General features: G+C 39.4%; 1 protein-coding gene across 2 annotated transcripts in view; it reads left to right on the top strand.

Moving 5' to 3' along the window:
* PCNT (pericentrin) overlaps positions 1-14,477 on the top strand; it is a 70,449-nt gene that overhangs the window by 32,102 nt on the left and 23,870 nt on the right. For both annotated transcript variants that reach the window (XM_036386584.2, XM_054515409.1), the window contains exons 26-34: positions 1,391-1,605; positions 2,055-2,281; positions 3,552-3,714; positions 4,167-4,310; positions 8,561-8,790; positions 9,220-9,339; positions 9,879-9,899; positions 11,981-12,208; positions 13,451-13,621. In XM_036386584.2, coding sequence (XP_036242477.1) covers positions 1,391-1,605; positions 2,055-2,281; positions 3,552-3,714; positions 4,167-4,310; positions 8,561-8,790; positions 9,220-9,339; positions 9,879-9,899; positions 11,981-12,208; positions 13,451-13,621 — 1,519 coding nt within the window. The remainder of the gene's footprint in view (positions 1-1,390; positions 1,606-2,054; positions 2,282-3,551; positions 3,715-4,166; positions 4,311-8,560; positions 8,791-9,219; positions 9,340-9,878; positions 9,900-11,980; positions 12,209-13,450; positions 13,622-14,477) is intronic.

Here is a 14,477-nt window from a genome sequence, read left to right as displayed (position 1 = left end):
TACAGACATGAACAGGATGGGGCTGCTATGGAAAGAGCCTTGAGCTGTTGATTTTTTTCAGCATCAGTCTCATTACATAGTTATATCAATGGAAAGATGCTAACAGCTCACAATCCAGGCAGCAGGCCAGAAAACTTCATGTTACAGCATACTTTATAAGCTTCTAGACCAATCACATGAAGCCAAAGCATATTGACAGTAGTTCTATCTAATCACCATAAGCACACATAGCTTTGGTTAAAACAATGCTTGCTTATTCCAAATACAATACCCCAAAAGCCTGCCTTTTACAGCTTTCCTAAAACCCTCTAATTTTATAGATTCACACATTTTTTCTTTCAGCATGATGAAGACTTGGGTGTTTTGGAGTTTCTACTGTCTCTAATCTTGGAAAAATCTAAAATAATGGTGAGAGGTTCTGTGACCAAGAGGCTTTCAGATGGAGTGGATTGGTTTGACATGTCATGGGGTTTAGAGAAGCTGTCATATTGAATAAGCTTCAAGAATTCCCTCTCTCATCTTTCAGAAACTGGCTTAGTGTTAATCTTAAAACTAAAATATTTTCCTTAATAGAAACAGAGTTTTTGTTGTCAGGTCTACCAAAACACCCTCTAGTTATTTTGATGTCACTGATACTGTAGTAGTAGACTCCTTGTTCCTCATACTGTAGTAGTGTCTTCCTTGTTGGTGCTTCCACGGGTATGGAAGGCTGAGGTGCTTGTGACTGTAGTGTGATCTGCCTGTGGAGATGACCAAGGTGTTTTGTTGTGATTTCTCAGGTTTTAGCTTGTATATTTTTCTGTGCTGCTTTTATGTGTAATTCTGAGCTTCATATTAGGGGATGGTGAGCTCCCTTCACAGAGTAGGGAGAAAAAACAACTCCTTCTCTAGCTTGGGGACCAAGGAGGACAAATGATCCGAATCTCAGGCCCAAGAGCATAAACAACATGGGCTGAGGAGAGAAAAACAAGCAGATGGGCTAAAGCTGTAACTGGACAATTAACTCCAATATTCAAATGGACCAGAACTTATAAAAGTGAGAGACCCTGTGACCAGGTGTCCATTTTGTGACCATTTTGGTTCATCTTGGGTGTAGCCCTGGCTGGGCTCTTGTGCTGCCCAAGGTGGATCCATTGAGGCCTTTTAATAAACCCCTGCTTTATTCTTTAACTCTGTCTGGCCTCTGTTCTAGGTCAGCCTGCACAAGGCATCAGCTGTGCCAACTCTTTTAAAATGACCTGTTTTTTATGAGTCATTGAGTGATCTTCACTGATAACTGCCCAACCATGGCAGATGCCCATTTTAGACTGTCAGGTTTACAGTAGGTTCCAAGTGTCTTTCAAATCAAGTGTGTGCAATTTTTCAGATGTTCGATATGTTTGTGTTCTAGGGAAAAACTGCGTGACTCTTATCAGCACGTTTTGAAACTGCTTATGGAAGTGGTGAAGGCCACAGTAGTTATTGAGGACCTCATTTGTAGCAAGATTGGTCTTTGCCTTGATGACAGTCTGGCTTCTGGAGATTCTAAAGAAGCTCAGAGTATTATGGAAGAAATGGGATTCATGCAGTATTTCAAAGCCAAAGAAAATCATCACCTAGAAAAAGGTGAGTACTAATCAGCAAAACTGGATGTAGTCAATTCATGTTCTTGAAAACTGCCTTTTCAGATCCTTTAGTTTGGATGAGGATCAGAAAGAGAATATCTCTATTTGCAATGTTTGTGTCTTTCAAAGGTGGTCCACACTGAAGATAGTGTCTACCAGCATTCTCTCAGTTTAATTCTTTTAATAGTGCAACTCCTACAATGTTGTTAGAAAAGCTTGGATAGATCATGGGGCAGGAAAGATGGACTTGGTGAATGCAGAGTTCCAGGTCCTGATGTATAGCACAAGATTGCCAAACCTTGTGAAAAACCCTCATGATTTTTCAACATTGAATTGTTGATGGGTCCAAGTTTCTTGTGGTGCATGTCCAGGTCCATGTCACTGCCTGATGTCAGTCATCTGTGTGACCAGTTTTGTGGCTAGCTGTCACTTTTCTGTGTTTTCCAATAGCTTCCTTGTTTGCAGTAGAGGAGCTGCTAGATGAAACTCTGACAGAAGACAACCAGCTGTCTCCAGGGACTGATGAGGTGTCTGAGTTGAGCCAATACTTATGTGAAAGTGTTTTTGCAAAGCCAGAATTGGCCTGTGAAAGTGAAGAAGCGATACTGAAAATTTGTCATCGTTTGCGCACTGCAGTGGAGAGACTTCTGGAACTGGTTACAGAGTCAACTAAACAAGTAAAGCTTTTCATCTGTACAGAGTCAACCTGGTCTGATGGAAGATGTCCCTGCTCATGGCAGGGGTTTGGAACTAGCTGGTCTTGAAAGGTCCCTTTCAAACCAAACCATTCCATTATTTCATGTATAACACTAGAAATGTGAAAGCAGTTTTAAGGCTGTGTATTTAACCTTTTAACAGATCCTGTGGGAAGGCAATAGATTGGTCACCTGAAGTAGATTTAAAGTAGGATTTTAAATTCTTTTGGAAACTTCAGGAGACAAGGAGTTGTTTTGAGGATGTTTTATCACACTTCACACTGATGCCTTTTCAACACTGATAAGCGGGTTCAGGAAAACTCAGTCCAATAGTCCAATGTCAAAATGCTTTGGGAATATGTAGATAGCAGCAAACAAATGTTCTTGTAATTATATGCTGCTTTAATTGTGACAGAAGGAGATGCACTTAGTATCAGAGAAGAACTTGAGTGTTTCCATACTGAGTTTTACAGTGTCTAGACTGCACATCTGGGGTAGTTTCACAAGCACTGTATACATCTGAGGATTTCATTTAGTGTGACAATCATTAGTTTGTTGGATAAGGAAGTCCCTAATGGAAGAGATGATGGGAAGGAGAAAAACATGTCTGAAATTGATCTACTCATTGGGTATTTTGTCAAACCCAGAGATATGTGTCTATGTGAAATGTATATTCACCATCTTCAGTCGTTCTTAGAATGAGGTGCATGAATTTACTTTTAGGTACTGATGATGCTTCCACTGAGACATAGCTAACTTGTGGTTAAAGCACTTGCCCAAGCCATGGCAGAGCTGGGTTCTAGGTGACACTCATCACCTGTGATCCAGCATACTTTGCTTGCTGGGGGTGTTCCTTGGAAACCTGATCACGTATGGACTTCACTGTCTATTAGACATGACTGAATCTCTTAAAGAATTTAAGTGTAAGGATACTTTGAGTTTCAAGTGGCTCAGGAAGTGTCAAGCTAAGCAGTTTAGCCAATAGGGAGGTGTTTCTTTTTTGTGCACGGTGAAGACACTTAGGTTCCTAAGCAAGGCTTGTGGCAGAAATACTGGTATGCAAGCACAGGGATTCACCCAAGTGTCCAGAGGTTTTGGGCAAAGTCAGCTTAGTACTAAAATGAAAGTTCAAAACTTGTACCTTAATGCATAAATGTTATTAAAAATTTGAGGTTTTTGTTGAAATGTCTTTGGTACTATTACCTTGCATGTGCATGTGAGGTCTGATGGTGGGGCAATTATTCACTTGCAGCTGGAGAAGATGCATGAAAACCATGCCCAGTTTGAGGAGGAGTTCAGCCGCCGCAATCGGGAGACGGCGCAGGTGGTGAGTCAGCACCAGGAGCTGATGGAGTGCCTCAGTGAGGAGAGTGAGGCCAAGAACCAGCTGGCACTAGAGCTCCATAAGGCAGAGGGTAAGAGATGGATTGCAGTGTCATTTGCTCACAGCTTGTTCTTCCCAACATTTGTAATGTGCTTTCTGTTTCCTGGATTTCTTGGGCTCTAAATCTAATATTTGATCTAACTTTCTGGAGGTTGTTTCTTGAAACATGAGCTCTTAGCAGAGGATGTGTTGTAAGCTCATCCCAAGCCATCAAAGCTTCATGTTCCACCTTTGAATCCTACAGATGTGGAGACACTTTGATGTGTCAGCCTCATAAAATCTTGATAATCTTAGAATATATTAACTAGTACATTTTATTCCTTAAGATATTCAAAAGCCTAGCTACAGTATAAACATAAATCATCTTTTACTACTTCCTTTTTATGTCACCTTCCATTGTTTGGCAAAAATTGGTTTTTTACTGCTTCTTCCCAGTGGATGAGTTTGTCTATGGCTTTATTTGCATTCTGATTTGGCTTCCAGGCATTATTGAAGGCTACGTTGCAGAAAAAGCTGCGTTGGAAGAGGCCTTAAACCTGAAAGAGGAATCTGAGCGTCGTCTTGTTGTGGAGCTGGAGAACATGAGGGAACGCTTCCAGGAGCTCACCCAGGAGCAGGCAATTCTTGGTGAGTAGAGAGTACAGCATGATTAGCTCACAGCAAAGTTGTCTGCAGTCAGGGCACGTTGCAGTGTCCTCCTGTCATGGATCAGAGGACCTGGTGAGCAGCTCAGACTGGTACACAGGTGAGGGGGTCTTCCTGTAAAGGCAGAAAGCTCTACAGACATGGATCAAGGTCTTCAGGAGCTTTGGAGCACGATAAAGATGAAATACCTAAAGGCTGGCACTCTGTGTCCCCTGCACTTCTCTGTGTCCCCTGCACTTCTCTGTGTCCCCTTGCACTTCTCTGTGTCCCCTTGCACTTCTCTGTGTCCCCTTGCACTTCTCTGTGTCCCCTTGCACTTCTCTGTGTCCCCTGCACTTCTCTGTGCTCCCTACACTTCTCTGTGTTCCATTTGTGGTTTTGGTGGTCTAGAAGATGAAATGGATCACAATGCCCTCCCTATTCATCTTGTCCACATGTCTGTGTTTTGATTTCTAGGAGCACCTGTTGCTAATGTAGCACAAAAAGAAGGTTCAGGTTTGTAATGACAAGTGTGGATTTTTTTTTCTTGCTGTGTTGCTGTAACACTGAGTGAATGAATTGATAACTTTTGTTTTAACAATGAGGAATAGTACTTAATAATTAGGCCTAACAGGTTACTGGGTTTATAAGTAACTTGACCATAAAAAGCTATGACTTCTGTGATGGAAAATTAGGAATATTCCATTCAATAATGACTATTTGAAGTGACAAAGATGTTTTGCTGCCATCAGGCTTAAAGTGCATTGTGCCATTGTCTTTGTTTTTGCCAACTTTGTTTTTTTTTGAGGGGATGGAGTGGGTTGCAAGCTGGCTGTGAGCTTCTAGTGATACGAAGTCAGCTGTCCAAATGAGTAAATGAAGTTAAAGAAGGGAGGGGAAAAAGAATAATATTTGAGGTGACATGAAACTGAGCTAAAAAAAAGTACAGCAAGAACTGAAGGACATCTAAGGGAGATGAGAGATATGTAACTGAATGGATTGATAGGTCAGAAAAAGTAAAAGCAGAATGGTAGGGAAGGCTAGTAAAGAAATGAAAGAAGAAAGCAGAAATAAGCAGGAAGGATCCTTAGAGTTATACACTAATTTTGGAAGTGAAGTGCTGTAGTCAAATTTGTAGATGCCAAATTGAAAGAGAAATTTTTGTTCCTCCTGAAGTTTGCATACTTAACTCCTGAGTAGCTAACACTTAGATCTGATAAATTCATAGCTGATGTGATTATTTTGTGTTCTACTCAAAATATAATTCTCCTATTGTTTTTTAGATTCATTTTATTTATACCCATATATATATTCATAGATTCTTGTGTATATACTGTATCTTGTGTTTGGACTTTTTCTTTTCCCCTAAGAGTATGAACTGAGTAAACCAAATCACTCAGGTGAACAAAAAGTTATGTAGGTAAATTCCTGTTAGAGTCAAAAAGCTGCACTGAACTTTCTTACCCATTACTGTATCTTTATTCCTTCTGTCCACTCAGATCTCCCTCAAACACTATTTTTAATTTAACCTATTTTTGGTATCCACCTCACTGTCCTGCAATTTGCTGCTGCCCTCTGTAGAACAGAGTTGGTTATGGTGTATTTTGGGATTGACATTCTCCCAGGAGCTGCAGCCCAGCCCTTGCCAGCAGCTCCTTAGAACTTGAACTGTTACTTTGGCTGCAAGGGCCAAGTCCTGAAATCCATCCCCTTTCCCCCACCCAAGCATCTGTAGTACTTTTCCTCAGGTTTGGAATTGTTTGTAGTATGTGGAAAACATGATAAATATCAATCATATTGCTTGGAGCTGATTGACATGGGCTTATTCCTTGAAAAGCTGACATCTCCTGGTTTTCATGTGGAGTACTAATGTGAGTAGAATGGCCTTGCTAATTCAAACTCTTTTGGAATGGAGCTTGGCATTTGCTAATGATCTGGGGAGTGGGAAGGAGTGTGCTGGGGCCTTTTCCAAGGGGAGTTGCATGATGTGCAGTAGCATTAATGAAATAGGTTTGTCTCTACAAAGCAACAAATCTGTGAGCTGATGATCTCTTGGTGTGTTGCTTGAAATCCTATTTATACACTTGGGGAACATGTGCTTCAAAAAAGATTTTTAAAATTTGCCAGTAAGATTGAGTTTATAGGTTGCCAAAATTTGATACTTGCTTTCTATGAAATACTGCTGATTCCAGGTAAAATCTACTTGCCTAATTTTTTTTTTTCAATTAATTTACATTTCTGTAAATTAAGGATGTGTCTGTCTAAGGATGTGACTGAGTGTGTAGGTCAGTGTTACCTAATCAATATTTTGTTCCTCATAAAGCACTAGTGTTCCTCTGGAAGCTAAAAAGAAGCCATCAATGTTTCTTAGGATATAGCAGGCAAAATTCTTGTGCTTGTTTTCCCAAATACCAGTTCTTTTCTTCAGGATCAATCTGAATCCATGACCTTCCTTTGGGTGTCCAAATATCTCTATCATCATAAATATCTCTAGCACCTGACCTTGCCCTCCTCTCTGCACCATGTGTTAGTAAATACACTAGAGTGCTATTTTATTCACATTATTCCCATCTCCTGCTTGGCAAAAGTGATTCTCTGTCATGCACCTCTGGCTGGGATTGGATGCCCTAGTAGAATTGAGATATTGTTGGGTTTTGTGGGTTTTTTCTGTTGCATTATGTGGTACAGATAATAGATGGTATGTGCAATTCAGCTCCAAGGGGACTGGGAGAGTAATTAGGGCAGAGTCTTCACTTCATGCATTCTGCCAGAGCCTGAGTTACATCCACAACCAAATGAACTTGTCATTATTTAAAAATAAAATAAAAAGTAGGGAGTGTGTCCCAGTGATTGCACTGTGGTTATTACATAGTCTATAATTAGTGCTTGGAGTGAAATGTAGTTGGAGTGTAACTGTAAACCACAACAGGGTTGTTGTGGAGCTCAAGAGCTCATGTAGTCCATGTTTTTGTCCCAAACTTTCCTTGTTGCTCTTTGTCTGGCTTATTTTGATTTCCAGAGCCAATAAATGCACAGACTCTTCACATTGTTTTCCATTATCCTCACTGTGGTGACATTTCCCCCAATGTGCAATGTAAATATTGTTCCATTATTCCAAGCCTGTGACACTTTTTGATACATGAACATGGAAATTTTCATGATTTTTTGCTTAGTATCAAGGGTCTAGACATGTCATTAAATATCTGTGGATAATGAAGCCCTAGAAAAAATGTTGTAGGTAGGCTGTGGTAGCCAAGATTTATAAGAGCAGCTTGTAATGACATTAGGTCAGGAATCACGTTCATTGTATTGGTCATACCTCAGAAAGAGAATTGTCTTCTGGAAATTGGGCTGGATCATTTCTTAAGGTCCTTGTTGGATCACAGACTTACCTTTAACCTGTGACCAAAAAGATTTGAGGTCAATAATGGAACATTTGAAAAGTAAAATCATGAGCTCTTGCAGGACCTTGCTTTGATACAAAATAGACAGGTTTCTTTTCCTGCTCAGGTTGCTACCTCTATTCACAATCCAAGTAGCTTTTCTCCAAGAGTGTTCACAGTAAAGTCTTCAGTTTTAGTCTCTAAACAGTGTATTCAGTGCATCCAACTGATGGAAAATGCAGTTTTTGTAGCTGTAAATTAACTCTTGATAACTTGAACAATTTCAGCTATGTACACTTCCCTTTTTGGTATTTCTTTTTCTGCTTAGAGCAAATATGTGCCATCTTTTTTCCCCAGGTGTTTTCTTTTTTTATAACCTCAGAGCTGGACTGATTTTCTATAACCATGATTTTTCCCTGAGTTTTAATCCCCACTCAGGTTCAGAGGAATACAGTAACTTTGTTTTTTCATGGCAACTGGCTTCAGGGTCATGCTGGGCACCAGTGGCCACTGGAAAGATGTTCTGGGTGCTGCCTCACCAGTATAGAGGGCAGCAGCAGTATCCAGCATGGCACAAGGCAGGAGTCATGGAGAAACTAGCCCAAGAGTGGGTATTGGATGGGTAAAGGAGGATCTTGGCATGAGAGTTGAGAGGAGCTGAGAATGCTTGATTAAGGAGAGATTTGGGACAGAAAGGTGGCAAGGATTTAGGGCAGGGCAGTATAAGATGTCTTTTACAACCCACCTCAGGAATAAATATTTTTCTTTGTTTTGATGGTGTCCAAAATACCCCAATTTAAGCTCATCTGAAATATTTGACTTTTTGTACCCTCCACTGACAGCTTGTATTATTTTTCTGTTCTTACTCAGGTCTACTCAAGGAAGTAGAATTTTTGTCCAAGGAGAAACTTGAGCTTCAGTGTCAGGCAGAGAAGGACCATTCCAATTTACGCTCTCAGATGAAGGTGTTGGAGGTGGAACTGGAAGAGCAGCTGCAAAGTAACCAAGACCTGGCTACAAAGTTACTGGAGATTACTGAATTAAAACAGCAAATTGAAGTTCTTGAAAAGCAGCTCAAAAACCAGCGGCAGTTCATGGACGTAAGTAAGAAATCACATTTCCATGGGTTTGGAGGTGATAAATTCTTGTCCTTGTTTGAGACATGAAAGGTGGTTCCCAGAATGGGCTCTATTTTATGTTTTGGTTCAAATTAAGACCTTGGTGTACTAGTCTCATGGCAAAAAAAAAAAAAGTTAAATTTTCAATTCAGTTTTTGTAGTATTGCAGGGTCATTTTTCCTTTTTAATAAATGATCCTTGTGGCTTATATGTATGTTGTAGTCAAAAAAGTGCTTTCTCTTTTTTTTATTTCCCTGTCACTCTAGATATGCTTTCAGATATGCTGATTAATTATTAATAATTAGTTAATCTTTTTTTCTTCCCCACAAAAACAAACCCCAATTATTCTTGTACTCAAGATTGTAGTGAAATCTTCAAAAATATTTTGGTTCCCTCTGGCTGGGTTTACAGGAACAAGCCATAGAAAGGGAACATGAACGCGATGATTTTCAGCAGGAAATTCAGAAATTGGAAGAACAGTTGAAACTGTCAGCAAAATCACAGACTTCAGGACAGTCCAGAGAGCATAGGGTGAGTAAAATCAGACTTGGTGGCCAACAGAGTTTGTTTATTCCAATGAAATACCAAATGTATGTTCTTGGGGGTCTGGCTCATGGGAGAGTTTTTTTTCTTCTGTTACCCAGAGAGCAGATTTTTCCCCAGCTGATTGAACTCCTTTTAGGCAATGAGGGTGCACTAAGATTATTTGTTATGGAGGTGGAAAGAACTGTTGCAGGTGTTTTACATTCAAGTTTCTGAGTCTGGTTTAAAGGAACCTCTGGGCCTGGTTTAAATGAACCAAGGAGGACAACACTACAGACACTCCACTCTAAAAAGTTCATCTGAGAAATGACTTCTGGTTTGAAATGTGTTTATTTTTTCCACCTAAACACTTGTAATAGAGATGTCATTTGTCTGCATGCCTCATCCTATTTAAGTTTATAAATGAGTCCTTGTTTACAAAGTTTTGTTTGTTTGATGCTTGGCTTCAAAGATTAACTTTTGCCTTTTTTTTTCCTTTTTGATTGGTTGTTTTTGTTTTTTTTTTCACATAAATGAACATTATACAGAACTATGAATTGATTCTACAGGTATGGAAAACAGCATGAATGTCTCTTAACTTTTCTTTCCTTTTCCTTTCAATCCCTTCTAGATATGCTTTAGCTTTTTCCTTTTCTTGACATGTCAAGGCATGACTTGGAGCTGAGAATACAGGTTTTAGGGTGGCAGAATTCTTGCAGGGAATGAATGACTGCTTTCAATTTCATTTCCTGTACACAGGTACTGAGCTCTCCTGGCTTATTGCTCAGAGGTGTTACAGGCAATTATTCACTGCAACAGCCTTTTGGTATCAAAGAAATTGAAGTTTGGAGCCTGAAACAATGATAGTGGAATGGTGATGATAAAACTGTGCCTTTTGTTTGTGGCCTGGCTCTTCCCAAAACTTGTAAAGAAGTTAATTTAGTTTCCATCTATTCATGTATAAGTTGTGGAATCGTGTACCTCAATGTTAGAGTTGCACATCCATATCTTCAATATGAATCAATCTCCAGGGAATGAATTTTCCATGCTGGAGGGCATAGCTGAAAAAATGAATGCTGTAGCTTTGCAGCCTCTCTCAGAAAGGATGAAAACTTGGAGAAAACCACACAAGGATGGTAACTAAGCAAGTGACATTTGTAGGGTAGGGTGAGGTGTGTAGGCATTCTGTGCCAGGAAATGTCAGTATTTATTCAGTTGTTGAATACAGCTGTGACATCAGTAGGTGCTTAACTCACTCCAGACCAGCTCAAGTGACCTCCTGATTTCTGCATGTAGCAGTTATAACAAGTGTCCCCCTCTGGTGTTTACTAGGTACAGGGTGTGTACCTGGTCAAGTGGGATTATTGTGTGAAAAGAGTCCTCACTGGTTCTTGGGAGCTGCACTGGGAGAGTGGAGGTTATGTGGAAGGCTTTGTCAGCCACAGGATTGCAGCACCAGCTTTCTAGCAATGTGCTGTTAAAAACATGCTTTTTATGTCTGAAGTGTCATGGTTTTGGGATTCTGATGCCAAACTTCTGTGGCATTAGAAAGATTAGACTTCAAGGTGATTTTTCTGTACCTAAAAGCTTTACTGTAAGACCTGTGTTATGATTAGCAGTGGGTAGTTGCTGGTGAGATGAGAAGGGAGTAAGATAAATGCACAGTCAAGGAAATGTTAGTGCCTGTAAGCAGCTTGAAAATGTCATCTTGATAACTTTTGGTTTTCTTAAGCAGTCTCCTACACTCTCCCTGATTATTATTTGACTCTGGTTTGCTCAAGCGTGTTTTCCTGCTTTAATAATATCTGCACAATCTTTTCAAGATGTAAAGATCTATGTTAATGCAAAGAATTTTCATTTCATAATGTTAGTGGGATTTACACCAATTCAGACACTTTTTGATGAACAAAAAATTGATTTTGTAAAATCCCATCTTCCTTGCTCATGGGTGTTGACCAAATTATTTCTCCACTCCCACTGCTTTCCTGCCTGAGCTTGCTTTCACTATGCTAAATGACTTTATCACACCCTGAGGTAGTTTGTCTGTCATACCAAAGCTCCTTGCCTTGCCTTCACCTCGATTACTGGGATCAATGAATGACTGTTTTCCTGCAGCTAAAATTCCAAATTTGTATCCTCTTCATATTTAAATTATTTTTGGAAAGTGAAGTACCTGTCCTATGTTGACTCTGGGAGTCCCTCTGAGTGCATATTGATCCTTCAGTTCTTGGTATCTTCCTCTAAATTGGAATTCCTTGGAATATTGGAAGAGGGTTCTGAAGTCACAGAAATAAATCCAATGCTGCTATTAATAACTCATGTAATCTTGATGGGTTTTTAATCTGATAACCAACTAACCCCATCACCAAAAGGCTTGAGAGTAAACCTTCATCTAGTACTTTGAGAGTACTGCAGATGTTGAGAGAGTAATCAAACATGTGTCTAAGAGCTGCTGCATTTGGAAAACAAGATTTCAGAAAGCTAACTTTTTCTTACTTTCTATGCATATTTAGTTTTATTTTCACCTGAGATTTTAGCACCACTTTAATCCGTAGTAAAACCTCCTTCAATGTGAAATGACTCTTGCTTTCATCTGTCAGGAAATCTGCTCATATCGCCTGAATATCTGTATACTGTGATTTCTGTGTAGGTAGAATCTTTGCAAGCAGAAATAAAAGAGAAGATGGATGATTACAATAAACTGTTACTAGAAAAGGAGCGAAAACACCAAGAAATTGCAGCTCGTGATAAAGAGATAGAAAATCTGGTGGCACAGATCCAAGAGCTGAAGCTCAGTGGTGCTGAGGTCTCCAAGACTGTACATAACTTGGAACAACAGCTGCAGAAAATGAAGAAAGTGGAAACTGAACTGAAACAGGTAATTTTGAAATCCTTATTTAAATGGGGTTGGCACTACATGCCAGTGGCTTTATGGGGGCTGTCAGTAGTGTTTGTGATGCTGTCTGGCACCCAGTGCTGGGTTAAACTTCTGCATTAATGGCACATATCACAGCCAGAGTTTTAAATAATCTCTGGTTCTACAAACTAAGTCCATTATAAAGACTTGCATACTACTTGTAAGTGGTATGTACTTAGATATTACTTACAAGACTTAAATAAGACTCCAAGTCCTACTATGAAGTCTGCTTTTAACAGTTGTCATGTTTGCTGCTTCAGAGCTGCTCTTGAGCTTGTCTGGCAGCTTCTGAGAAGGTGGTGTTACTGAATATCAAAACACTGAGGGTCTTTAATAATTACCTGTGCTTAAAATCTAATTCTCTTAATCTGTAGCCCTTTTTGCTCTGGGTCTGAAGCCAGATCTGCTTGCCATAGTCCAAAACTTCCAGCACTTTGTTACTACTACAGAGTTAACCACAGCCTAGAGTTAAGAATTGTAATCCATTTAGCAAGTTTGCTCTTGAACAGCAGAGGCAATTACTGTCTTAGGTTTCTTGTCAAGCTTTCCTTTAATGTATTAAGTACAGATATGTATGCTTATTCTTTGGATAATTCCCAAGTGAACCTTTCCACCTTGGACTGACCCAGCTCCTGAGAAGGATTGTGACAGAAGTAGGATGAAATACCCAATTTTTTTATTTTTTTTTTTCAATAAAATTAGCTATGGTAGCTTGGCAGATCACAGGCTGGACAAACTTAGTGCTGCTTTATCACATTCTGACTGAACTTGATGTGTTTGTGAGTAGGTTTTGATCTACCCAGTACTCTTCATTTCTTAAACTGTGTCCATCTATCAAATTTAGTTTGGCACATATATGGTATCATATCCAATTTGGAAATGGCTAGAAGAACAAGATGCTATGTTCTTAGACATAGAAAGTGTTGTGTAACTGAGAAAGTGTAATTTGTCACTGAATGCTAAATTTTCTGAAGTTGCTAAACTTGGATTACAAAAAGCAAAGGGGTAAAAACTTAAATGAGCTTAAAAAAGCATTCAGTTGTTTTGAATTCCTGTTTTTATAGGCCACTGGGATTATGTACTGCTCTTCTTGTACTGGGTGTGTCAGGGTCAATGAAGTATTTCAGCAGGATTGTTCTGGCTAAGTAGGTTTGTGTATTGACAGCAATTAATTGTAACATGAAAAAAAAAATCATTTTTCAGGATAAAGAGGCCTTGCAACAGCAGCAGTACAATAACCTGATCCAGATCTCTGCCCTGCAGTCTAAGCTGGATGAAGCAAGGCACCGAGTGCCTGTGGATGCCAGCTCTGCCCCAGTGCTGAAGGAGCAGCTACAGGCAGAGCAGGAAGCACTTCAGGCCAAGGAGAGAGAGGTGAGAGCTTTGGGAGACTTGTACAAACTTTTGGAGTTGCTTTGGCCACAATAAACCTTCCTTTTTCTTGTTGTGTTCTGTGCTCATCTCCCTCCCTGCTGGAAACCATCTTGTGATGATTCTCATCACTTGGAGACTGATGACTATCAGTTCTGAACTGATTTTCCTTTCCTTCCAAAGTTGAAATAGACAGATAAGTTTTTGAAGTGAGAGATAATTATTATAGTATTTATATATATATATTTATATATTATATAATTTTATTTAGATAATTATTTTATATTATTACACGATAATGGTGTAATTTGACCTGTTTTGAGAGAATGTTTGTGGTGAATTTTCATGTCAAGCTAAGAAGAAACAGAGAAAATGGCTCACAATATATGGAACTCTTATTGGATTTACAGTGTAAATGTATACACAATCCCACTGTATTTTTATATTATTATAATATCTGTGATGTAGAAACTTAGTCCAGTTAAGGATGTGTAAAAAAGAAAAACAGGAGTGAGCCTTCAGCACCATTCTTTCAAGAGCAGAACAAGATAATAAAAATAAATTTCTTCAAGATGGGATTTCCATTTCTCTTATGAAGTCTGATTTCAACAACCATAGTTCCCAAAGCCACTATACTTGCTAGCCATGAAGACAAGAGATGCTGAAAACAGTGGATGGCAACATCACACTGCAGAGAAAAGTGTGGTTATTGAATCATCTCTTTGTCTGTGTTATTGGGATTAGCACTGCAAGGCTCATTTCTGGCTTCTGGGAGGAGGACAAGGATGGTGTTTATATTGACTGCTTGTGTTGGTTGCACATCAAATGCTAATTTGTCTCACATTGTTACATCCAATGA

The sequence above is a fragment of the Molothrus ater genome, chromosome 7 (assembly GCF_012460135.2).
Source record: "Molothrus ater isolate BHLD 08-10-18 breed brown headed cowbird chromosome 7, BPBGC_Mater_1.1, whole genome shotgun sequence".
In the NCBI taxonomy this organism is placed as follows: Eukaryota; Metazoa; Chordata; class Aves; order Passeriformes; family Icteridae; genus Molothrus; species Molothrus ater.
This window is presented reverse-complemented; position numbering and strand designations above follow the sequence as displayed.